Here is a 27,117-nt window from a genome sequence, read left to right on the forward strand (position 1 = left end):
TAGATTCCTCTGGCAGATTCAGCCGTGATCCTAAGGGTCAGGTTGGCATCACTAGACCTGTGCCCATCCCATTAGCACCTTGAAATCAAGATGCCTGTATCAGTTAGTTTTGTGTCACTATGACCAAAATACCCAACAAGAACAACTTAGAGGAGGGAGAGTTTATTTGGGGCTCCTGGTTTCAGAGGTCTCAGTCCAAGGGTGGCTGAGTCCATTGCACTGGGCCCAAGATAACCTAGCACACCATGGCAGAAAGGATGATGGAGGAGCATAGCTCCATTCATGGCAGTCAGGAAGTAGAGGAGAAAAGCAGAAAAAAGGGCCACAGGGTAGATACACCCTTCCAGGGTATAGCCCCAGTGACCCACCTCCTCTAGCAGCACTCCACCTGCCCACAGTTACTACCCAGTAAGTCCATTCTAGTTTGATTAGGTGACAGCTCTCATAATCTCACAATTTTTACCTCTGAACATTCCTGCATTAACAGAGGAGCTTTTGGGGGAAACTTCACATCCAAACCACAACAGAGCTTCACCCACCAACCTTCCCCACATTCGGCTTCAGTGCTCACCCTTCTCATGATAACACATCCATCAGCTGAAAGGAATATCCCAACCACCAAGCTTCAATCCCCAGGTTCACTGTTATACCATTTGTACTGCCATGTATTTCTTAAAAGTACAACAGAGGAAAGAGAGCTTCTGAGTTTCCAGATCAATGTCTCCCATATCTGACCTAGGGTCTCCTCATTGAACATGTATTGAATGAACAAATGTGTGAATGAGAAAAAAAATGAATGAACTCCATCCACTGTTATGTGTGTCTTGAACATAAACAGACATAATATGAAAGCAGTAATATTTTAAAAAAGAAAATCAAAGGTCATTTCTTGCTAAGACTGTACTTTAAAATGTTTTTCCAGACTTTGAAGATCTCTAAAAGAAAATACCATGCAAATGCCAAAGATAATTGCTCCCATAATTTGACAGTAGCAGACATGCCTGTTGTGTAAAGCTGCTCTTTATAGTGGCCCAGCTTCAGCTCCTGCCAAAAAAAAGTTTGGCTGGGATATAAGCAGAGTTTCTTTTAAATGGAGCTACCCTGTCTCCAAACCTCTCCCCAACAACCTGGTATACATTCTCTACATAAAGTAGCTCTTTGTTCCCAAATACCAGGCAAAGCTCAGTGATGACGTTGCTTTTGGCTGATGGTAAATGCCTCTCTCCTTTCACTGCCAGCCTGAGGGTCTTAGCATTTTCATCCCTGACAGGTCTTGGCTGCCCGACAACGAGAACGCAGCCTGCGCTGGTTGTGCCCACCATCCAAGGCTCAGCTCAGGGTCATCAGGGAGAAGATTAGGAAAAAGAGTCGTACGGAGGCAGCCCTAAGGTGGGTGCAGATGTGCATAAGATGGGTGCACTCTCGTCGAACTTCCCTTTCAGAAGGAGCACCTTCCTGCTGATGATCATTCTTAAAAGATTATTCTCATTAGGTATTGGGGAGTACAGGTGGGAAGATCCTTTTCCATATATCATTCTGTGCCCAGCACTGGGATGCAGGGAAATTAGAGTCAGAAAACTTGGTCCTGCAAGCTACCCATGATAAGTTGGTTAACATCTTACTCCCTGGTCCTTAATTTCCTCCATCCATGCATGGACTCAGGAGAGGGGGGTGGGGCAGAGAAAAGAAAAAGACCAGCAACTTTTTAGAGCAAAAATGTGCTTTCAAACAGTTTATAGAAAAAAAGAAACACTATGGCACTTCCACCTATAGTTAGAGAATTGCAAATTAAAACTGGGGAAAAAAAAAATATATATATATATATATATCCATCCACAGGCTCTTTTGGTGAGCTGTGATAAAGTGCTCTCACACTGATAGGAATGTAAAAGGTACAGCCAGCCCCCATGGGGGAATTTGGAACTCTCTAGCACAAGTACAGATGTGCTTACCTTTTGCCCAGACTCCCCAATAGTAGGAATCACCCTTAAAGACACATTAGCAAAAATATGAGAAAACCCGAGCATAAGACAATTAGTGCAACATCTTGTGTAATAGAAATAGCTTAGGAATAACCACATCTTCCCAGGAGGACAGGGACAGCAAGGAGTTGTGTTTAGATATAACAAAAGCATGAGGAGCCCAGCACAGTGGAGCATGCCTATAACCTCAGCTGCTTAGGAGGGGGGAGGCAGAAGAATCCCAAGTTGGTGGCCAACCTCAGCAACTTAGCGAGACTCTTTCTCAAAATAAAAAAATAAAGACTTAGGCTGTCGCTCAGCAGTAGAATGCTTATCTAGCATGCAAAAGCCCTTGCATTTTCAGTAGTGGCAGGCAGGGTTGTGGGGGGGGGGGGCGGCGGCGGTGAGGATGGCTTTTAGGGAAAGACCTTCAGGATCTAATGGGAGAAGCTCCAAATAAAGAACTTGCTTGGTGTGCTTCCCCCGCTGCTTAACAGAAAGAATATGAATATGTATGCCCATGAGTCTGCTTATCTTAAAACATAGGAAAGGAAATTACATTTAACTTTAGAAAATGAGTGTTATGGAGAGAGAAGAATAAGATTTTAAAAAGATTTGTGTTAAGATTAAAATTTTGCCCTTACTGGTTAGATTCCACCTCAAAAATATTGGAAGCTTCTAGTCCTAGTTTTGAATTAAAAGTGTAGATATGAACTAATGTGGAATTTAAAACAAAAGAATAATATTTCCCTAGCTCCATTCACTAAGAAAAGAACTAGAAACAATCCAAGAGCAATAAGCCCCAGCACCTAGATTCCAGTCTACAGATACCATTTTCCACCAAAATAATAATAATAATAATAAATAAAATCCAGGAATTATTGGGATTTCTGATTTAAAGTCTGTGACAGAAAATACACAAGCTGCTCCTGAAACATTGTTTAATCAAAAGATTAATAACAACTAGAACCATCACCAAAGGACTCAGAAGCCAATTTTAAGGGAGTTCATGTTGGTCAAAGATGGGATAATTTGACACTAGATTAAAAATTGCAACTATAATGAATTAAAGGTTATGAAATATATTTAAAGCCATGAGTTTAGGATGATGCCAAAAACTGTAATAATTGCAACTAACGTTAGAAAACACCAGAAATCCCCTTTTTAAAAACTAGGAAATACTGTTGCCTTTCCCAATAAACTGCACCTCTGGGAAAATAACAGGAAAGGAGAAGGGAATTTTTTTTTCACAGAGGTATTCCAGCTGCTAGGTGAAGGCTAATGATGGAATTAGAACTTGAACGTTTTTTGCAGCTTTTAATTAATTAACTAATCTAGCCACTACTCATCAACAAAGGGCAATATAAAAGAAAGAAGGAGAGAGACCCAGAAATAATCAGACATTGTGTGTTTTCTGACCATCACCCCTAAGCCGGTCTATCCCGAAGAATTCAATCTTAATTTGATGAAGGTTGTTTTTTCTTTTGCAACTTATAGTTTATAGTGAGAACACACTAAATAACACTATAAGGAAGCAAAGACATACAAATCTATAGCACACAGAACCAATTTGTTCAACAAGTAAACTGCAAAGCAACCAAAAAGAGTTCCAGTAGGTACATAATATTAAGAGATATAACAGAAAAGTGGTTAGTGTATTACATCATATTAACATCATAAATAAGGAAAACCATATGATTCTCCCAGTAGATGTCCAGAATGCATGTGACAAAATCGAACATTAATTCATGAAAGAAGGAAACCCCAAAACTCAGCAAACTAGAAATAGAAAAGAAATATTCTAAGCTAATACAAAGGGTATCTATAAAAAATGCTTAGTCTAACATCATACTTGATGGTGAGACACTTTTAGATCAGGAACAAAGCAGAGATGTCTGTTCTCTCTCCCATTGAAAGTTATAATAGAAATCCTAGCAATTGTAACAAGAAAGAAAAAAAAAACATGAAAACAATATAGATTTGAATGAAAAAATAAAACCATCTACTAGCAGATGACAGGAATAGTCTTAACAGAAATTCCCAAATAATCTACAAAAATGACTACTAGAACTGATAAGTGAATTTAGCAAGCTGGTAGGATACAGGTCAATGTAAAAACATAAATCATGCTTCTATTACACCAGCACAAAATAATCAGAATTTAAGAGGCAATACCGTTTACCACAGCCCCAAAGAAATGAAGTATTTAGACATACATCTAAGAAAGAATTGAAGATCTGTGTGCTGAAACTCATGAAACTGTAATGAAAAAAAATTCCTAAATAGAAATACTGTGTGCATCAGTTGGGAGACTGACTTAATATTGTGTGAAGTCTTTCCAGTTTGATCTGTAGATTCAATGTAATTACAAACTAAAATCCCACAAGTCTTTTAAAATGGATACTGACAAACTGATTCTGACATGTATATGGAAAACAAAGAATTAGAATAGTCAAAAAATGTGAAAAAGGAACAGATTGGAAGATTGACACTATGCAATTTTAAGATATACTATAAGGCTGCAGAGACCAAGACTGTTGGTGTTTTGCAGCAGAATCAACACACAGCTCAATAAAAGAGACACATAGAACCACACAAATATGCTCAAGTGATTTTTTTTTATAAACAAAGACCATTCAATGGAAAAAAAATATATTCTTTTCAAAAATGGTGCTTAGAAAGTTGGATTTTGATGTGCAAGAAAAATAAATGTGAGTCTCAACATATCTCATACTTTATACAAAAATTTCCTCTCAGGATTCCATTAAAAATGTTCTGCAGAGGGAAAAACCTGGGTATATGCACAGAGGGTTATGAGGATGCTGACTTGAAAAATCTCTTCTTACAGAGACATTTCCATGTACATTCTCATGCTGCTCCTGCTTTTGTTAATAATATATGTGAAATTCTGCCCAGATGAATATTCTCTCAATCAAGCTATCCGGAAGGAATTTATAAGGTGAGAGATTTGAGGAATTCCTCTAGATCTGGGAGTTGTTGTACTAGTTCATGACCAGTGCACACCAAGAGGGAGCCCCGAGCTCAACATTCCAGAAGCAGCTTCCTTCACTTTGTTACGTGAGCAAGCCATATCACTTGTCACATCTTGGTCTTCTAGTACTGAAGGGGGAGCCCTACAGAAGTCTAGTCTACTTCTTGGGTCCATTTTACCTGTGCATGACTGAGGATCAGTGAAAGGTTTTCACCACATCCCACACACAAAATTTGAGAAAGATTCTCAAATTGACTCACTGGACATTATTTCCCCAGTGTTAATACGCCCCGGGGCCTCCATTTGCCAACTTTGAGCATGCTCTCAGCATCTCATTTTTGGTAAATAGTGAAACAAGGATATTCCAAGGCACTTTGAGGTCTAGGTCAAAACAGGGTCTTACAATTTCTTATTTGTGCAAGACATTAGAGTTCTTCAACCACAAGCTATGGTTGCAATTCATAATATATGACACCCAATTTCAAACTATCTATAATACTTCCTCAAGTATTCTACCATTTCTCAAGTGTTCATTTACTTCTTCCTGCTTTTAAAAATGGTAGAGTTTCCTGGAGAGCAGTATAGAGATTCCTCAAAAAACTAGAAATGGAACCACTATATGACCTAACTATCCCACTTCTTGATATTTTCCCAAAAGATCTAAAATCGGCATACTATGGCAATGGGACCAACTCCATATTTACAGCTAAATATTCTATAATAGCTAAATTATGGCATCAACCCAGGTGCCCATCAATAGAGGAATGGATTAAGAAATTGTGATATATATATATATATATATATATATATATATATATATATATACACACACACACACACACACACACACACACACACAAAATGGAGTTCTACTCAGCCATAAAGAAGAATGAAACTATGGCATTTGCTGGTAAATGGAGACTATCATGCTATGTGAAATAAACCAAACTGAGAAACTCAAAGGTCTAATGTATTCTCTCATATACAGAAGCTAGATTAAAATAAAGAAAAGGAAGAGGTAAGGATAAGATAATATAAAGAACTAATCAAATATAAATTAATAGATGAACAAAAGGAAATCGAGTAAAGGAAGGAGAATGGGAGAGAGGAGAGAGAACAGGAAGGAAAAGTGGGAGGATCATGAACTGAAATTGATTTTCATGCATGTATGAGTTTGTTGGGATGAATCCAACTACTATGTATAAATATATAGCTCTAATATAAAAATGAAAATAGTCGAATTTTGCTGGGTACAGTGGCACACTCCTGTAATCACAGCAAATAGGGAGGCTAAGGCAGGAGAATCACAAGTTTTAGGCCAGTCTTAGCAACTTAGTGAGCCCCTAAGCAACTAAGAAGACCCTATCTCAAAATTAAAAAAATAAAATAAAAAGGACTGGGGATGTGGTTAAGTGAGTTTCAATCCCCAGTACCAAAATAAATAAATAAATATAAAAATAAATTAAAACAGTAGAATTTCTTGTAATTCCAGCTACTTGGAAGGCTGAGGCAGAAGGATCACAAGTTGGAGGCCAGCCTCCACAACTTAGTGAGACCCTGACTCAAAATAAAAAAGAAAAAGAGTTGGGGATATGGCTCAGTAGTAAAGCTTCCCTGAGTTCAGTTCCCAGTACTGAAAATAAAATAAATAAACAAAGAATTTCGTGCGAGGTAAAAATGAAAGAACTTAAAAGTACAAAGCAGAAAAATTACCTTGATACCCCAAGGCAGAGTCATTTGTCAAGCTATTTTTCTTTTCCATGACTTAACATCTTTGAAATTGGGACACACATTGTAACCAACATATACATTTAAATCTAGCATTCCTTTTTCATTGAAAGTTGTTATTAAATCCATAATTGGACTTTATTTCACCTGTTAAAAACATTCTGTCTGATAGTTTTTTCAAGGAAGTGTGACTTTGAAATCTGAAGATCACAGAATGAGTTGATATTCTCAATGGCTTCAGTAATAGAAAGTAAAATATTTCTCTGTGTTCTGGGGTTTACATTCTCTTTCTCCAAAGAATATTTTTAAACAGATTTTTATAGCATTTCTATGAGCGTATTGCCTTTGACTAAGTAATTAAATTTGATAGAAATATTTTTTGCAGGAATGAATGGAAAATTCATATAATTTTATTTATTATTTAAGAACATTTGTTTTTATCTTCTGCAAAAGGGAGGTTTATTGATACCCAGTCAGATAATGACTAGTAAATGTCAAGCCCCTTGTTAGTTTTATGACTCACTAATGTGGTAAGACCTGAAAGTTCCAGTTCATTGAATCTGGATTCTCCAGAGCTCAATTATACAACATTTTATGGTAAAGCTCAGTGATATTTTCTGCCTACTCAATTGCAAAAGCAGCAATTATTTTTGTTGCTTTCTGACTTTTTAGGTCTCTCACCTGGGCAGGTGCACAAAATATGCCAGTAGGTGGCGATGTGAGCAAAACAAAATGACGATTTGCTGCGTTCTCTGGAAATGGAAATACAAACCCGAAAAACTGCTGACTTTGGCTAGTTTATTTTTTTAATCTTACATTTCATAAGTCAGCATTATCTGACATGTTTCTCATATGAATTGTTGCCACTTGGTATTCAAGTCAGAAATATCACAGCTGAGATAATATTTGTGAGATCTCGCACGTACTTGAGACCAATGTGCTTAGATGAACCGCTCAGATATTACCCCTGTGGTTTCTCAGAGACCTTATGATTCCACAAGGATGCAAAATCTCACTACCTCTGGATGGTCTAACCACAAGGCAGGGATACATTCTTATGTCCTGGTTCATATCGGAATGTTTAAAACTGGACCCTCTCTGCCTCACCTCACCATCCCCACCTCCCCCCACTACCCCAACACCTCACTCGCACCCCCATCCACCACTCCCTGATCCTGAAACATCAACAACTCCTGAAGGCTTGTTGTTTGTAGCATTCCAGAAAGAGGAGCTAAAGGCCAGGAGGGAAATGAATTACATGGACTAGGCTTCTGGCTTTCTTGTAGCTACCAGGTGACTGCCAGTCCTTTCTAGGCTATAGAATCTTCATCTGTAAAGTGAAGGAGTTGGGCTCCTGGGTTTCTGTGTCTTCACAAAAAGTTACCATATTATTGAATTCTGTCATATTTAAGGGGCATTTGAAGTGTTTCTGAACTCAATAAGGTCTTCATAAAATTCCAAGTAAAATAAAACAAAAATAAAGTACCAGTAAATGAAAAGAGCACTCTGTCCAAGTGCCAGGCATGGAAAATGAGGCTGATTTTATCTCTCACATTGTTTAGCTAGTTTTGTAGGCCTATTTTATATAATTGCTGTAATTAGTACAGACAGAGCCAGAGTATTCTTGGCTCATTTGGCTCACTACCTGCACTCCAGTGTGCCAGGAGTGCGTGTGAGATGAATTCACTCTGGTGTGGGATGTCTCAGCTTGAGTTTTGCTCCAGTCTTTCTTAACGTAGCTTCTTTCATGTTATCTCAACAGGGGCCAGAGTCAGACAGTGAGAACATTCCTTCAAAAGTCATGCAAACTTGGTCTGGGGATGTATTCAGTGATAGAGCACTTGCGTGGCATGAGAGAAGCCCTGGGTTCAATTCCCAGCCCTGGGAGGGAGGGAGTTATGCAAAATCAATGTAGCCATAAAATTTATACTACTTTATTTGATAATAACACAGGAGCATATTGGATAATAGGTATATAGTCAGTTTATCTGTCAAATAATCTTGCTTCTAAGAACAGATGGTTAACATTTCTCTGTTGAAAATTAAGGATCATCCTCTTCCCCTCCTCCTGCCCTTTCTGTCATTGCCTCTCCATCTTTCATGTTTTCCTTCCCCAGGGGCTGTGAATATTTGCAGAGCTGTATCTTCTTGTTTTATGTTCCCATCTCTGGTACCTCTCTGTTTCTTCTTCCCATCCTCTTGAAGTTTTGGTAGGTCTCCAACTTGCTCTGTGTTTGACATATAGTGGGACCAAAGTTTCAGAGAAGGGGAAAGTAGAGAATCAGCACCCAACAGGCAGCCTGCATAGGTTAGGCAAAACTAATGAAGCCCAAATATGTGAATGGAGAGGAGGTCCTCCATCTGTAGGAAAGATGAAATAAAACCAGTCAAATTAGCTAGCTGGAGTTTTATTCCCACATGTTATGGAAAATTTTGAACGTATTAATAGTGTATATAAATTGTTCATTGAGACTCTTTGCATCTTTCTCTAAACTTCTATGTTAATAACTTTTCTCTTTTTCTTGGATTCTTTTCCTTTTATATTGTCCAATTTTGTCATGCCTCTAAAATTTTAAAACACTTTTTCTCAATTATCTCCAAAAGCTGCCCTCAATCACCAATGAAATATCTACTCCAACTCTTGCCTGAGAACGTGTTCTCTGTGCTGTGCTGGCCAACATTTAACTGTCCTGTTCTCTCTGGAGAACAAGGGCACTGGCTTATAGCATCTGTCTGCCAATTTCCGTGGTGTAAATGCTCCCACCATTGTCCATTTCATGCTACCAAGGTGATATCCCTGAACATGGAGTTGGAAAGAGAAGTGCACAATTGGTTGTCAGGCACCCCCATCTCTGTAGCCTAACTTTGCTCAAGTCCACGACCACCATTTGAAGAACATATCTTGAGCTTGTACTTTGGAGGAATCTAGACTTGGTTGCTGGAATAGGCAGGACAATTAAACTTGTGTATACTTGAATGACTTCAGGTCATACCCTTCTCTATCTTCTTATCATTTTCAACAAAATCACTGTGTCCAATAAGTCTTCTGGTCTCCCCTTTTCATGGAGAAAGATCTGGATGAAACTTCTACATTTCTGTTTGCCATGGGTATTGCCATGAGCACCTTGTCCTTGCCCTTATTCATGTCCAGGTGGATATGAAGCCAGGTGGGAGGACTCTGCTCTGAGGAACATTTGTTCCCTTCCTTACACTTTGGCTCTGGTGCAGAGCTAGACTCATGCTTCCAACAGTAGCCTTGGGTGCACATGGTTCTTTCACATTGACTGAGCAAGCTGAGAATGGTACATTCTGTCAGGTTGAAATTAATTTAGTGCTTCCTTAAGTCCATCCCTTGGAGGAGAATGAAGCAGACATCTAATGAATACAATAAAGAAGCTAACTGGATCAAATGGTGATTCCACTCCAAATTTTCTAAGGAATCTCCATACTGCTTTCCAGATTGGTTGCACCAATTTGTAGTCCCACCAGCAATGTATGAGTGTGCCTCCCCCACCACCAACACTCCTCACCAATCCTTATGGTGGTTTGTATTCTTGATAACTGCCATTCTGACCGGCATGAGATGAAATCTTAGAGTAGTTTCAATTTGCGTTTCTCTAATTACTAGAGATGTTGAACATTTTTCCGTATATTTGTTGAGTAAATGTATATCTTCTTTTGAGAAGTGTCTAAAATAAGATGGACATCATTACCCTAGGTACATGTATGACTGCAAGTGTGCTGTGTCGCTACATCATGTACAACCAGAGAAATGAAAAGTTGTACTGCACTTGTGTACAATGAATCAAAATGCATTCTGCTATCATATATACCTAATTTAATTAATTAATTAATACTAAAAACATTTTTTTAAAAAGCTAACTGGATAAGCCAGGTATAGCTCAGTAGTACTTCGTTTGCCTAGCATGTATACGGTTGCAGCCCCAAGTAATAAAAAAGGCAGTTAATTGGAAACTAGCATTTGCTGATGTCCTACTATGTGCCAGGCTGCTCTTCAATTGGGCCTACTCATCCAACACTATGGGAGCAGGTTAAACACCGTGTCCTTCCACCAGTCAGTGGAGAGAGGACTGTGCCCTGGTCTGGGTGTCTGGCACCCTCTGCACCAGCCATACTGGCCACCCACTCCTAACTTCCCAAGCATATGGCTTCCTCTGCTGTCCTCTCCAGCCTGAAAACCTCCCCCTCAGATGACCATGAGACTCCTCCCTTGTGGCCTTCAGGCCTTTGCTGACTGGTCACCTCATATATTCCTTAGCCACTTGAACTAAATCCTTCAGCTTTCTCACCCTGCCACTTTCTGTCTGTCATTCGTGCTTAGATTTTCCCTCATTTGTATTTATCACTTACATAGTATGTTTTGCTTATGCAGATGATCCTTGATTTATGATGGGGTTAGGTCCTGATAAAGCCCTCATATACTGAGAGCACCCTAAGTCAGAAATGCACTTAACACCACCCGCCCAGTTCATCTTCCTCCTAACTTAGCCTGGCCTTCCTTGAACGTGCTAAGAACACTGACATTCACTTACTGTTGGTGTAGCATCTAACACAAAGCTTGTAATAAAGTGTGGAACATCTCATGGAATTTATTGAAAACTGTGCTGAAAGTGGACATTAGAGTGGCTGGATATGCTTTTCCACCATTGTACAGCCAAAAAAATTGCGGAGTTGAACCCACAGGGGACCACCTTATATCTTATTTGCTGTTCATTTCCCCACAGGAGGGCAGGGATTTTATTTTTCATTGCCAGTGCCTAGAAGAGGGTCTGGCATTTAGTAGTTGCACAGGAACATTTGTTGAGTGAATGTGTGAGTGAATGAACAAGTGCTTTGCCTGCTCTTCTCCTTTCTTTCCTGCCATGGAGGAGCAAAGGGAATTCCAGGATTTGTGCCTCACGCTATGGATGGCCTTGACTTAATTCCTGCAGAGAATCTAAAATTAAAAATTGGCAAGGGAAAAACCAGTTTTTGTTCTCAATTTTGATTGTTCTCAAGGATATAGAAATAACTTTTTTGTTGTTGTTTTTGTTCTTGAATTAAGAAATGCCAGACAATCCCTGGAGGGCCTGAGAAGCACTGATGACTGGTGGGACTGGTGTCTGACCACACTCCTGGATGGGCTGCACCTGGGAGGCCCCTCCGCCGCCGCCGCTGCTGCTACTCAGGGGACTCAGGTGGGCTTTCCTTTTCCTCTTCACTGCACATCACCCCAGAAGTCACTTGACAGGGGACCTGCAGCACCGTTTGGGTCCTGAATAACCACGTGGCTGTAAGGTCTGTGACTCTGCTCTGTGGGTGCCTTGGCCAACAGAGCACCCCACTACTTTCCCTTTCTGGAGCCCACTTACTCCTCCCATGTCACCCTCCTGGGTTCTGCAGGATGCTCCATGTTCTGCACTTGCCGAGCTGAACCAGACACAGGGGGACTTCTGGGAGACATGGGGGGCAGAGATGGAAGAATCTAGTTCAGTATGTAAAATACCATGGCAAAGGCACAAGGAGCATCTCAGAGCAGGGAGGAGCAAATGGCTAAGACAGGGCATCAAGGAAGCTTCCGGAAAAAGGCAAGTCTGATCCCAAGTTCAGAAGAAAAAGTGAATGTGCTTTTTGTATAATCCAATTCTTTGTTCATATTTTATTTTCTCCTCCCTCCCCTTTTAAAGATAAAGTATGTTTATCCTGCAGTCCTCAAACATTTTCTCATTTCATTTAGTTTATTCTCTATAGTTTTGTGGAATGACAACATTATTAAAACTTGAGAAAAAGATAAAAATAGATTATTCCTATGAAGTGCAAATTATAAAAACATCTTTTGAATGATGTTAGTCCTTTTCCATAATGAGGCTGGGGAGGGAGTTGTGTCTTTCTTAGAATGTTGCTTGCATCCTTGGAGTGTTTTTTAGAAGGAAGGATTTGGGCCCTGATAGACTAGGCAGTTACCAAGTATCCCCATGATTCCTTAGCACGACTTGAAGGTGGTGTTTGAGGTTTACAACATGCGCCTTCCTCTGAGTCTCTTTCTGTTCTTTAGCCTGGAGCCCTTGGTGGAAAATGCTACCTAATAGGCACTTCAGTAATTAAGCAGCAAAAAGTTTCTCCTTGCAGAATACACAAGGTAAGATGTTCTCCTTCTTTTACTTCTAAAAATAAACTTAATTAGAAAAGTCTGGGAGACACTGGTGCTGGAAGCTGGCAGATCTATTGGCTTCTCAGAGCACTAAAGGTGACTTGAACTTGTCAGGTGCCAGGGCTGGGAAGAGTGGGAGCCTGGCCTTCTTTCTCTCCTTGTGGACTGTTTCCAAATGCCTCTCCTAGGCTCAGCATTCTGCAGTAGGTTTGCTTGGTTCAGTTTTTCCTTAGAGATCTGGTGTTCTAGGTGAAAGCAAGAATTTTAAAATCTAAAAGTCTAAAAATAAAATATTAACATATTCTTTGCTAGAAATATCCAAAATATGACATTTTACTTGTATCATCCCTTAATGGGATCTGCATCTGTCCAAGCCTCAGACTGCTCATGTACTGACTTTCAATAGGTAGAGCCTTGATCCCTCTAGCTCATGCTAGATCCCAGAGACTATGAGACAGGCTGAAAAATGGTCCTGAGTAGAGCAGGGCACCTTGTTATATTATGTGCATGCAGGGCTTGGAAACCCCAGAATACAATGAACCTGGGAACAGCGGTTAGTGGCTTCTTCTAATTGGTAGCTTGTCCTACAGCCTCCCAGGCCATTTTCAGCGCTTCTCGAGGACTCTTCTCCTACATGCAGCCCTGCAAATGGAGGTTTTGAGAACCAAAATGTGACCCCTGGTGGTCCCAGGGTCTGGGGGTTGAGAAAAGAGGACTTCGTGCTCAGCCTGGGCAGAACAAGGTCAGTGCGAGTCAGAAGCCAGCATTCATCTGAACCTGCTGGGCAGCTCCTGGCCCAGACACCACTGGATGTGCCCATCTGCACAGGTGCTGCAGGCTCCAGAGGCAGGCACAGCACTTTCATGGCCTGCACAGTACTTGTTATTGCTGTGATGTGATGAAGAGCTGTACTTTAGGGTGTGAGAAAACTCAGCCTTGGGCCTGCAGACTAAGCACATGGGGGAGAAGAGAGCAGAATGTTCTCCCAAAAAGTGGCTACTAGAGCCTCCCAAGGCTACAGAGGTTTTGTTCTATGCTGACTGTGCTGATCAGGGTGTTTACATGTCCCCAGATGTGGAGTAGGACTGTCACTTCTTCGTGTCAACACCAGGAAGATGAGGAGCAGACACCGCCCACACTGTGGCCAGACCTGTGGTCAGGTGGCCTGCCCCATCCTGCCAGAACCCTTTGCTCATCCCCACCTTCCTGGCTCCCTGAGCAGCCTTCATCCCATACCAGGATGGGGTTCTGCTTACAGCAGGAGGAAGTCTTTACAGTTGCAGTAATATGCATTTCGAGGACTAGAAAATTTTAAAAGGAAATGATTTAATTTTTACTAAACATGGATTAATAAAAAATGTTAAAAATGAAGACCATTGCCCAAAGAGGAAAATGAATATTTTAGAGCACTTGGGGTGGAATATCGGGCATCTCTGCCTCACATCACACAAGTGAGGCATGGAGAACCTCCCATGGCCTGGATTCTATCCTGCCTGTGCACCCCTTTGGCTGTTGCAGGGAAGAGAGTGGAACATAGGGAGAGGAACAGTGAGCTTCTAGGGAGAGTGTCCCTAATATAGAGAAAGGCCATTTGAAGCCCAGGTGTTGCTTGTCCTTGTGAAGGCTTACACCAGGTAGTCCCAGCATGGGGCTGTGGCTGAATTTTTCTGTGGATTTCAAAGCTTGACTCCTGATCTTCCCTCTGAACTTGTGCTGCTTTGCAGGCCTGAAGCCCAGGCGGCCCTGACTGCACTCAGGGCCAGCAGATGGATTGACCACAGCACCAGGGCTGTGTCTGTGCATTTCACCCTCTACAACCCTCCAACCAGACTTTTCACGAGTGTGACCATGAGCGCGGAGGTCCTCCCCACTGGGGATCTTGTCCCCTCATCTCTGATAGAGTCCTTCCGAATCTTCCGCGGTGACTCAGCCCTTTGGTATTCTCTTGTGCTCCCTGAGGTGAGCTCACCTGCACTTGGCCTCCTGGACTAGCATGGGGGGAGGGGCCTCACAGAACAGAGTATTCCCACCAAGCAGGACCAACACACTCTGTAGGCCCACCCCTCACCTACGCCCTTGTTGTGTCTCTTACACATAGCAGAATTTGTGCTAGGTGTTGAGCACAAGTGGCTGGGGAGGCTGAGGCAGGAGGATCATGAGTTCAAAGCCAACCTCATCACTTAGTGAGGCCCCAAGCAACTCAGTGAGACCCTGTCTCTAAATAAAATATCAAAAATGGCTGAGGATGTGGTTCAGTGGTTAATTGCCCATGGATGAATTGAATCATCCCTGGTACCAAAAAAAAAAAAAAAAAAGGAAAAAGAAAAAGAAAGCAATCATCATATACAAGGCAAGCACAAATACAGAGCTGGGTAGATGCACTAATTTTTCATAGGAGGATTGGGGCAAATATCTAGATCAGTCTAGGTCTCTTAAGACTCCTAAGATGGGCATCAGTTACTGTGACACAGTCGACTGTGGTCTGACAATATTTAATTAAAAATTCCAGAAGAAAATAAGTCATGAGTTTTAAGCAACTTTATCATAGTATATGGCTATAATTATTCTATTTTATTATTAATTATTGATGTTAATTTCATATGTGCTGAATTTATAAGTCAATCCTTATTAGAGATATGAATTCATAGAAAAAACACAGAATATCTAGGAATCAGTATTCTTTACAGCTTCAGACACTCACTGGGGGTCTTGAAATGTATTCCCCTCAGATGAGGGAGGTACTGCCATACAAAGTCTGAGAGGCTTAAATAACAGGCATTTGTTTAACACAGTTCTGGAGGCTAGAAGTTCAAGATCAAGACACCAGAAGGACGGGCTCTGATGAGGTCTCTCTTCTTGGCTGATAGACAGCCACCTTCTCACTGTGTCCTCCCATGGCCCCTTCTGTGCTCAAGTGAATGAGAAGAGAGCTTATGGCATTTCTGGCTGCTCTGTGTGAGAGGACACGAATTCTATAGGATCGGGCCCCACGCTCTTGCCCTCAGTTAATCTCAGAAACTTCCTTTGAGGCCCCATCCTCAAACACAGACACACAGAAGGTTCCAGGTCCCAGACTTTTGGGCCACAAACTTTGGTCCCTTGCACCAGGGCTCTGGATGAGATGGAGTGGCTCAGTAGCTTCACTGATCTGTGAAAAGCACCAGAGTCATTTCGAGCCTTTTCTTAGAAACTTTTGCTAGAATGAGGCCTTATTTAGCTTTTCTGCCTCAGAGAACCAAGTCCCATTCTTACTTCCAATTATGTTGGTAGCTTCTTAGAACAGGTCCATGGGCATAGGCACATGGCTCCAAAAAGGACAGAGAGAAATTCATGAAGGCCCTGCTAATGGGTTTCAATCCCACATAAATACATGAGTAATTTGGAATTTTTTATTAACCTTTATTTTATTTTATTTATTTTTATGTGTTGCTGAGGATAGAACCCAACCCAGTGTTTCACGTGTACTAGGCAAGCACTCCACTACTGAGCTATAACTCCAGCCCCAATAATTTAGAGTTTGAACTAGTGCTGAATGAGGGTATGAATAAATGGGTAACTCATCACTGGTAAGAAAACTGCTATAAGATCTTTATCAGGAGCTTTTAAAGACTTTATGTGGTCAAAAATATTTATATATAGATGTCATATTTCATACATATATGTGTATGTGTGTGTGTATAGACACACACACACACACACACACACACAGTCTTTGGTGGTGCTGAGGAAGGCCTAGAGTGGCCAGCATAAAGGCTAGGAAGCCTGATTTTGGCAGTGGACACTCCCATGGTGGTTCTGATGCCTGCAGTGCCGACACCCAGCATAGTTGGGTTTCTATGAGAGCTTGACACATAAAGTGGTACCACCCTGCCCAAGAGCCATTGCAGGACAAGTTCATTATCAAATGCTACAGAGCAAGAATGTGGCTTGCATCATGTTTATTCAGAAGTGATTGGCAAGAAAGGTTCTTGGCAGCCAGAAAGTTAGACTTCTGAAAAACATTTGAATTTCCACTTATCTTGCATGTTTGTATCGCCCTCACCAGCTGGTCTTCCTGGTACTCAACCTGATTCACCTCTGCTTTCAACTCTGTAGAATGGTTGAGGAGGGTGTCCTCGACTATTGGCAAAAGCCAAGGAGCTGGCTGGAGGTAACTGTCTTAAGTCATTTTCTTTGTGAGAAAAAAATGTCAATAATGTATTTTTGTCTGAAAAGAACAAATCTTTTTAATGGGAAGTTGATTATGCACTAGCTAATTGCAACATCATTACAGTGTCTCCCTCTATCATGTTAATGCTGAAACAGCATTTGAAACCACGTCTACTGAACACTCTTGCAGTTGATTTATGGACCAAACATGGTCAGATGCCAGGCAACCCCTCCTTAGGAGCTGGCTGAGCCTCCCCCTTTCTCCTCATTGCTGCAGCTCTCTGTTATTGGAGTGACCCTCACCTACTACACAGCCTCCAGCCACCTCACCACCCTTGCTGGGGATGTCACTGACCAGTTCCACAAAGGATTTTGTCAGGTGTCTGTGGACCTCAGTCTTATGGCGTTGTGGAATCAGGTATGGTGGGGGACTCAGGGCTACACAGAGAGGTACCATGACTGATGCTGTCCAAAAGGCAAAGTTCACAAAAGGTCTAAAAGGTGTGATCGGTTTGTTTCATGTTGAGTGACAATGCTCTGAGCTTGCAGAAGATGGTGGCCAGAACAGTTAGGGGCCTGGAAAACTTAAGACATGCTTTGCAAGCTGGGGTATGTGGATTCTGCATGGGGCAGAACTATATGGCTTGATACTCTTTGGGTTACTAAATTTCATGAGGAAGCAGGTGTCCATGCAGTATGGAGGAAGGAGGCCAGGCTGACATGTATAGGTGCACTGTGTCTTTCTCCCTTCATCTGTGACAATCCTAGACACAGGTGATCTTTACCAGTGATGATCCTGAGGCTCAAGGAAAAGCCCAAATCTCACAATAGGGGGACATCCAGCTTCCAAGTCCCTGTACCTTAATCCCCCCTGAGGCTCCCATCTATAGGATGGAACATTTTGCCAGAAGGATCAGGCAAACATGTGCAGGACAGGACAGGTAAGCCCTAGGGATGGGTGCCACAGGACAAGGATCCCACACCACCTGCAGGACCTTCTGCAGGTCCACTGCCTTATGCCGTGATGGGTTTGTGGAAGTTGAACCCACACATTCCTTGTCCTGTTACACCCACAGCTAATACTTCCTTCATCTAAAGACCTCCCTAGACCTCCATTTCTACACCTAGAGGGCCCCAGGGCCCCCCCATAGCCTGAATTGACCTCATGTCCCAGGGCTCATTGGTCCCAGAGCAACCTGGCAGACAAGGGACCAGTTCCCCTCCAGCCTCCACCCCCCCACTCAGCTCTGCCATTTCCCCTCCCTCTCCTCTTGCTCCTCCTGTGATCTTGCCCTGACCTGGCTCTCCAGTCTGCCATGTAGGGAGGCCTGCTGGTCTTCCCCCACTGAAGCTAAGCCCTCCCTTCCTGGCCAAATGTTGTCCCTGTCTCCTTTTGGAAGTCATTTTGTTGAAAGCCCCAGGAACTCACTAGCCCAGAGAATAATATGTGCTCTAAAGTAGCCCACACAGGGGAATATCTGGCTTTCATCTTGAAGGAAAAGAATACAAATTGTCTTTCTTTGCAAATGTCACTAGAACTACAGAGCTTCTTGAAGAGTCTTGAGCCCTCCTGGGAAAGAGAGAGTACCATGCACCCGCTAAAAGCTCACTGCCCCCTCAGTAGTGCATGAGCTCAGCAGAGGTTCATGATTCCTGGGGCCGGGCACAAATTATGTAGTCATCTTCAGGTCTTTAAAAGGTAGAACCATGATATACAACCTAAGGGTTTTCCTAGCAGTTGAGCTGGGGGAGGGAGTATGTGTTTGTACATATACATACATGTATGCATACCCCTCAAGCACAGAGCTTGGTACATGGTGGTGTCTGGTAAGTGAAAGTTATAATAATAATAACAACTAGGAACACTTTATGATAACCCTCAAATAAAATGTAGTCCAGACAGGGGTCCTTTCCACTCTGCCCACAGGGAGTTCATAGATATACTGTCCAATTTCATAACCATGAGCCACATGTGGCTGTTGAGAATTTGAAATGTGGCTAGTCCAAACTGAGATGTGCTACAAGTGTGAAATAATCGGTGGATTTTACAAATTTAGTATGAAAATATCTCAGTAATTCTTATACATGGGAATGATATTTTTTAGATATATTGGTTTTAATAAAATTTCCCTGTTTACTTTTACTTTTTAAAATGCATGAACTAGAAAATTTGAAATTCCACTGTAGCTTGCATTTTATTTCTCCTGCCAGGCACATGCTATAGTTCTGATCATGCCTGTTCTCTCCAAGCAGAGCCATGCCTGCTTGCTCTAAGGTGTGATAGTCACAGCTTCTCTAGGCCTTGGTTTTCAGAGGTCATTTTGATTTTCTCTAAAAAAAAAAAAAAAAAAAAAAAAAATCAGAAAACTTTTCTCCTTTGCCCACATAGTTTTTTAAACATCCAACTTTTATTTCTTTCTCTTCAACTTATCATCTTGGTGAGAACAGATGATATCATACATAAGAAAGCATCCTTTAGAAATGAGCCCCCTTTAAAAAGGTGAGCTATCTTCTTAGAGTATCTATGGATGTGAATGCCGGTGCTGGATACAGGTCTGAGAGGCTGAGTTGGATCTGCCATGTCTCTTGCTGTGCTACTTTTGTTTGATCACTTCATTTATTGGATCTATAGTCTCTAGAGGTATAAAATGGAAATGCTTCTAATTTTTATAAGGATTAAAATTGAAAAATCTGCATGAAAAGCATTATTAACTTGGAACATATTCTGTACATATGAAGAGGAGAAGAAATTAGTCTGCACTGCACATTTTCTTTGTCACCTCCCACCCCATGGTGGTGGTTTTCTTACAATACAGTTCACCCCAAGCTCAGGTAGCAAAATGGCCAGACCTGCCCTGTCCTGATGTTTACAGAAATTCAAGGCCAGAACTCAGACCTGGTCTTCCTGAAAATGTTCTAATTTGAACTTCCTCCTGGTTCTGGCTCATTCTCCTCTGCAGACATTGATATTCATATTCCTGGAAGATTCATGGTCTGTATAGCTCCATCTCTTCATGCATGACTCACAGGTGTGTGCGTGCCTCTGCACTGTCCTATGATTGGCATGACACACTGACCTGCTGTGTTTTTCTGTTGCAGCGGACACGATGGCTCCAGGGGATCCTCTCATTCCTGTGGATATTGAAAGGCATTTACCTTCTTGGCTCCTTAAACACCACAGTGTCCTGCCCTTCCATGATACATTCCTCTCTCTCCAGAGTCTTTGCACCAGTGGTAAGAATTGTCCCTCTTTACCCAGGGATTTCTCAGCTCAGCCATATGTTGGCATACTGTCATTGGTTAGGGAAAAACAAACCTCTCTCAAGGTGATTCACCACCCTAAATTCCAGTCCTCTAATCCATTACAGTGTGGATTTAGATAACTGAAAGCAGTAGTTATATCATAAATTATGGTCATAACAATAACCATGATTTATTAAACACTTGCTATGTATTATACTTTCCTGCAGCATATTATTTGTACTACTATTGTAAGTAGTTATTATCACTTACTGAGTTTTCTAAGTGTCCAGTGTGGTCAGTGGTGCCTTTTGTATGTTAACTCACTTAAAAATCACAATAAGCTATGGGAAGACCTAGCAGTTTTCCTTAGGAAGGTAGCAAAGGGCTAAGAAAGAGGATGAGGCTTACCTTGGAGCCGTAACTCCTAGGAACTTAGTTACTACAACCATGCTCTGCTTCTGGGAAGACCTCTAACCTCACCCTGGCATCCATTTGTCACCCTGACCCTACACCTAAGGAATTCTCTACTAATATGCCAGAAATTATTTTCATATTATTTAATTCACTAGTATAGTCATACAATATCAGTGGAACACAATAGAAAGAAAACAAAAGCAGACAGGTAGTAGTAGTTACCTCTCTGTATGAGTTCTCAGGAATGCCTGGCTTAACCCCAGGAGACATTAGATCTTCATCCAGGGTGGACCTAAAGTCTAGATTAGAGGGTACAGTCCAAGATCAGCAGGTCCAGAGTGCAATCTGTAGCCTTGATGAAGTTCGTGGGTGCTGGTAATTCTAATCTGGTTGCTCCAGCCATACTGGCTCTAGTGTAATGTGGGTTCCCTAACCTGCACAGAATAAGTCAGGCTGAGGTAGAGTCTTGCCAGAAGACCTGAGTGAAGAGGCTCTGGCTCTCAGGTCCAGGACTCAAGAAACACACAAGGAATCAAGCATAGGTCTCCTGCTTCAGGGAACATGATCCCCAGACTCTGCTGGTTGTGTGTATAGAGGGACAGGCTCAGAAAAGCAAGGCCAAGAGAGCAGACCTTGGAGTCAGAAAGAACTGCTTTCCATTTTATCTGCTCCATTCCTAGCTCACCATTGTGACCACAAACCAATAACCCAACCTCCACCTCTAGGAAATATATCAATGCTATTTACCTGGGAGGATAATCTCTATCCTTATATGTGGAATTTATCCAGAAACTCAGCTGGTCATTATTAACACCACTGAGCAAAAATTCTTCTATGGGGAGAAAAAAAAACCCATAATATAAACAGATGTCTATTTATTGTAGGACAAAGTATGAATGAATGCACTGGAACCTAAGAAGTCCAGGTAGACCACTAGCTTAATTTTCTGAACTCACAGATTGAACTCACAGATTGCACTCTCTTCCTTCTGAGTTCCACTAAGTTTGTGTGATTCTACATGCAAAGTAAATAATACTACACTTAGTTCCTGGGTAGGAGCAGGGGAGTTTGGGTGCAGGGCCAAAATGACAGGTGGAGTCAATGCCCTGCACAAGCACAGAACACGGCTGTGGCTGCAGCTTGGGAGGCCCCCAGTGGCCAGGCCATGGTCCACTTACACAGACCTGTGACAGATGACTAGCTGGTGATCTTTCATCCAGACTGAAAACATGCTTGTCAGTACCAGAGGTGGATCGAGTGGATGGAGTAAGAAATAAACCATGATATAGATGCAGTCCCTGAGGCCCCAGACTAAGATCTCTGTCTAGTATAGCCCAGACTGTGAGCTTAACTGGAACCAAATTCACTCAGAATTGACTTTTCTATTGCTTCTTAAATGGCCTATTTTACTGAGTCCTTGCTGGATTCTGGGGACATAAAGAAGAGAAGTGCCCCCACGTGGCCTCCTGTTGGAGTAGGAGTTGGGGGGGCGGGATTCCAGCATGGGTGGGGGAAGGGGACAGGCCGCCAATGTCAAAGGCAGACAGAAGGGAATCAACTGAGAGAGGACAATGGCACCAGGTAGGAAGAGCAATTGGGATACAGAGGAGCACCTTGCAGAGCTTCTTGGTATTGGAGGGTGAGGGTACAGATGAGAACAGAGACTCCTGGGCAGAAGAGAAGGGATGGAGATTAGCCTTTCAGGAATTGGTCTTGAACCAGGGTGGGCAAGAGCCTCACTCCACAAACTGTTTCTCCAAGATTTTCACTATTTAAAAGTATTTAAAACCCCCCAGAGGTGCCATGTCTTCTATCCCAAGAAGTGCTGACAAGGTCATTGTCTCAGGCTTTTCTCTCTGCAGCTGATGGGGGCCCTACTGCTGGTCACCCACTCCCACCTGCACTGGTTTCTGCTCTTCACCTGGACACTGACATCGGTCACCTTTGCAGATTTCTTCCCCAGGCTGCTATTTCATTTTCCAGGAAGAAGCCAAAAAAATTCATTCCACAGCCTTTCTGAGTCTGACCAGGAAGACATGGCTCGTTACTGTGGGGCCCTCTTTCTGTTGACAGCCATGTTGTGTTTTGGAATGGTATGTAAACCTGTCCCACGCTTGAAATCAAAGACTATCAAAGTTCCATCTGCTGTTGGGATGAAATATTCTTTGTCCATGTGGACAGAAAGTTCCAGGCTTTACAGACCAGATCTCATGGGAACGGATCCCAAGGCCCATATAATCTATTATGGGAAGGGGTCCAATGCAGTTAGTTTGATTCTGTCTTTGCCTAGAGCATTCCAGCAACCTAACATCCACCCCAGGAGGCTACCTCCTCCAGGAAGCCTTCCAGGACCCTTGCCCTACCCTGAATCATCACATCTCTTCTCACTCTGAACTTGACCTCAAGTTGTTACAGGTAATCTAATCATACAAGCTTCACATTACACTTCTCTGAGATGGAGGCCATTTGTGGAATGGGACTGTTTCGTGCCTACCCACTGATCAGCAACTGGCAAATCTAGTCATGTCACTCAGCATAAACCCCTTTGACAGAGGATGAGATTGTTTTGTGCTCTAACCATGCAGCCCTCATGTAGGACTGACAGAGTTAGCAAATAAAAATACAGAACATCCAGTTACTTCAATTTCAATACAATGAATAATTGTTTCATATCAGTATGTCTCCTTCAATAATTCAGATACATTTATTTTAAAAATTATTTGTTACTTACAGGAAATTAAAATGTAACTGGCCCTGTATTTTATGTGACCACCCCACTGCTCAGTTCTCACCTGCTCTGCCCAGCTTCTTCCCAGGGGCCACTCTAGGCCACAGTGTTCACATCATAAGGGGTGGGCCAGGGATGCAGTGGCTACAGGTGTTCCTGTTGAAGACTCAGGGTTGGAGTCTTATCACCACAGCTTCTTCTTGTCAATAGGGAACAGCTTACCTGTGAAGTTTCATAGGATACACAAAAGCAGTCTTTAAATGGCTTAAATTTTGCTTCTTTGGGTTATTTTTAAGAAATCTGAAGGTATAAAAAATTATTTGGTGCCATCAGAATTTTGAGCTAACAGGTATCAGTGTGAACTAAGGAAATAAACAACCTAGGGATCCATAAGACGCAGAATCATTTAGATAACATACATGAGGACCCAGCATCCTGCCGAGTCTCTGGGTTCTTTCAATATCCCAGGCACAGGCAGATGCTCCCATGTAGGGTTTCCAGAGGCCACAGTGGCTAGCACAGAGCATTGAAGCTGAGATGTAGACAATATAAATGAAAACACATATCATATAAATAATATTAGCTCCAACTGTTAATTTCCATTGCCAAGTTCATATTGCTGCCATTTAATTTAATTCATGAAATACATTTTCTTAATTTTTTCTTTTTACCAAGCAGTTACTAAAAATTGATAGACTGGCATCATGGGACATAATCTCTATTTCATTGTTTATCAAATTAACAAAGTGTGCTAACAAAGAATTTTTCCATTTTATTTTCTTCTCCAGCTGAGAGGTTCCCTGGTGACTTATTTCCAAAAAAGAAAATCTTCTCACAGTAAATCTCTTGTGAGATTTAAAGACATCACTGCTTACACATGGGTGAAGGCCCTCACCTTTCTGGGTCTGGAAATGCCAAAGCCGGAAGAAGCTCAGGTGGTTGCAGATCATGTAAGACATGGGAACCTAGAGTAGTGAGCATAGTAGCACACTTAAATTGGTGATTTCACTGCAGAATTTTGCTTTTGTTATCAAAATGTGATCATGATTCTTTGCCAGATATCAGTGTGAAGTGTCAAATGTTAGGTCTCAGCCATAATGGAGCTCTTAGAATTCTCCCTTGAGATTCTAAAGTACTTTGCAATTTACCAAGCACATTCTCTACATTAACTCACTAAATCCTTATAATGACCCTGTATGGTTAGAAAGATGGAGTTTCTGCCCCAGGACACAAATTTTTTTATTCAGCATTTTTGTTGCTGTGACCAAAAGACCTGGCAAGAACAATTAGAGGAGGAAAACTTTATTTGGACCACAGTTTCAGAGGTCTGAGTCCACAGATAGCTGATTCCATCTGGGTTCAAGATGAGGCAGAACATGATGGCAGAATGGTGTAGAGGAGGAAGACAGCTCAGGGCATGGCAATCAGGAAACAGAGAGAGAGCTCTCTTCAGGAGGGACAAAATATAAACCCCAAGCCACACCCCCTGTAACCCAGCCACACCCTGCCTGCCTACAGTTACCACCCAGTTAATCCTCATCAATGGGTTACAACTCTCATCATCTAATTATTTCCCCTCTATACCTTCTTGCACTGTCTCACACATGAGCTTTTGAGGGCACCTCATAGATAAACATAACACACATACATTATATTCTGTCCCCTTTAGTTAGTCATTCGCTTTTGGTATGTGTTACCAGACAAAAACTCCTACCTAAAACTTGGAACCCTAGGAACAGTTGGGTGTAGTCACACCAGACATGAGTGCCAACAAAGCCAAACAGGTATTTATTTGCACAGTGAATATTCAACTGTCTTCCATGGCTGATATTTATGTATTACTTGGTGCAGTTCTGAAGCTTGTCATATGTAATCATGATACTGTAGATTTGCACAGGACTCTACTCTGTCCTGTGTTTCCCCACTTCCCTACTGATTACAGCAATTATCTTTTATGAAGACATCATTAACCAAAGCATTTATGCAAATATCAGCATATGCACAATATCAGTGAAGGGACAGAGACATGGAGACATGAAGAGACAGGTCTAGTTCCAAGGTCCTGTGACCCCATGGTTCAGTGCATTTTCTAACATAGCACAATCCCTCAAAGTTGGTACCTTTAAATGCTTCAGAAAATAAAAAACAATTACATTCTTGAATGCATATACTTAACTTTCTTCCCTTCAGAATTATTACTGGGATGAATTTGCAAGTCTGTTAGACGAACTTCTGATGAAGATTGATGGGTTGTCTGAAAGCCTAGAACTCTCTCTTCCAGAAACACAACACAGGAGTACAGTGGAGGCAAGAGCAGAAGAGAGTCCTTTAGTGGGTGTTTCAGGTTTCCAAGCCACTGAGGTAAGATTTTGCAAAATTATTTTTGTCAGTTTTCTTTAGAGCAAAGGTTCTAGAGTTCTAAAATTGTTCTGAAATAGTTGCAAATAACAAGGTTGATTTGCATGAATATTCTCTAAAGATAATACCAACATAAAATATACTTTGGTCAGAACTAAGAAACTGCCTAACAATTTAAAATGTATGGCAAGACTTCCAATTTAAAATGATGGCATTAGTATCCATCTGCCCTATCATTTTTTATTACAACTGGAATCAACTCAAAGAGACTGAAAAAAAGAAATAAAAGTTCCATCCACCCCCCGCAAAGAAACTAAGAAATAGCTATGAACCAGAATATGACCAGCAATCCTATAAATGACTGCCAAGTACACTCAAAATTAAACTAGTGGGAGAAAGAACACCACCACTTCCAAGACAGGACTAAAATCTCCAAATTAGTATTTTTGAAGGTTCCAGCTAAAGACCCTCTTTTTGGAATAAAATTTTGTAAAGCAAAATGGAGTTAAAAGGATATTCCTGAACCTAAGACCACACAGATCTAGGGAGAGAGAACCAAAGAGAGAGTATGTGGGAAACCATCCTTTGTGAGATGCTGTCTGTTGATGTAGCAGCTTGGAGGAGGAACAACAACTGGTGGCTCACAGACCTGGAGCTGTACTCCTTCAACTAAAGAAAAATCTGCACAGGTGAACACTTCATGTGCTGGGTTACAATGTGAAAAAGAAAGGTATATCCTTAGCTCCAGTGGTACAGACATTCCAGTGGCAAATTCCCTGAGACCCAGAGAGATGCTCTGTCAGCCCAAAGCATTCGTTTTCCATGTCTGAGTGGCAGTGAATGCTCCCTGAACACAGGAGAACAGAAGTGCCTGCAACCAGCTCATTACCTCAACCCTTCCCTGGTCCCAGTTAATAGCTCCTTGGGAAGATGAGCTCTCCAATGTAGACATGAGTAGTAACAATAAAAGTGGATCATTCCGGGGCTGGGGTGCTGGCTCAGTGGCAGAGTGCTTGCCTAGCATTGTGTGAGACACTTGGTTCAATTCTCAACACCACATAAAATGAATAAATAAAAATAAAGGTATTGTGTCCATCTACAACTAAAAAAAATTGATCATTCCTGGATCTATGCAAACATCTGCAGGAAAAGGTAAGAAATAAAAATGACCAAATGAGAAAAAGAGGAAGATCGTAACTTTAAAAACATTGCTGCAGATGGGTAAAAATTGTAACCAAGAAGATCGTTTCTGCCTTCCTGCCTTCCTTCCTCCCTCCCTCCCTTCCTTCCTTCCTTCCTTCCTAGTTATAGTTAGACATAATAGTTGGGTTCATTTTAACATAATCACACATGCATGGAATTTACTCCATTTCAGTACCCAGTGCCCTCCTCT

General features: G+C 41.7%; 1 protein-coding gene across 1 annotated transcript in view; it reads left to right on the top strand.

The window, feature by feature from the left end:
* The window catches only part of LOC124097225 (checkpoint protein HUS1), a 177,108-nt gene that overhangs the window by 137,357 nt on the left and 12,634 nt on the right, over window positions 1-27,117 (top strand). The window contains exons 52-63 of the mRNA XM_058582002.1: window positions 1,271-1,389; window positions 4,810-4,920; window positions 11,747-11,879; window positions 12,737-12,820; window positions 13,423-13,574; window positions 14,557-14,791; window positions 16,878-16,982; window positions 17,259-17,399; window positions 20,081-20,215; window positions 22,501-22,731; window positions 24,155-24,316; window positions 25,557-25,727. Coding sequence (XP_058437985.1) covers window positions 1,271-1,389; window positions 4,810-4,920; window positions 11,747-11,879; window positions 12,737-12,820; window positions 13,423-13,574; window positions 14,557-14,791; window positions 16,878-16,982; window positions 17,259-17,399; window positions 20,081-20,215; window positions 22,501-22,731; window positions 24,155-24,316; window positions 25,557-25,727 — 1,779 coding nt within the window. The remainder of the gene's footprint in view (window positions 1-1,270; window positions 1,390-4,809; window positions 4,921-11,746; window positions 11,880-12,736; window positions 12,821-13,422; window positions 13,575-14,556; window positions 14,792-16,877; window positions 16,983-17,258; window positions 17,400-20,080; window positions 20,216-22,500; window positions 22,732-24,154; window positions 24,317-25,556; window positions 25,728-27,117) is intronic.

This window comes from Marmota monax, unplaced genomic scaffold (assembly GCF_021218885.2).
Source record: "Marmota monax isolate L192 unplaced genomic scaffold, Marmota_monax_Labrador192_F-V1.1 WCK01_AAM20220418_F8-fsc00342, whole genome shotgun sequence".
NCBI classification, from domain to species: domain Eukaryota; kingdom Metazoa; phylum Chordata; class Mammalia; order Rodentia; family Sciuridae; genus Marmota; species Marmota monax.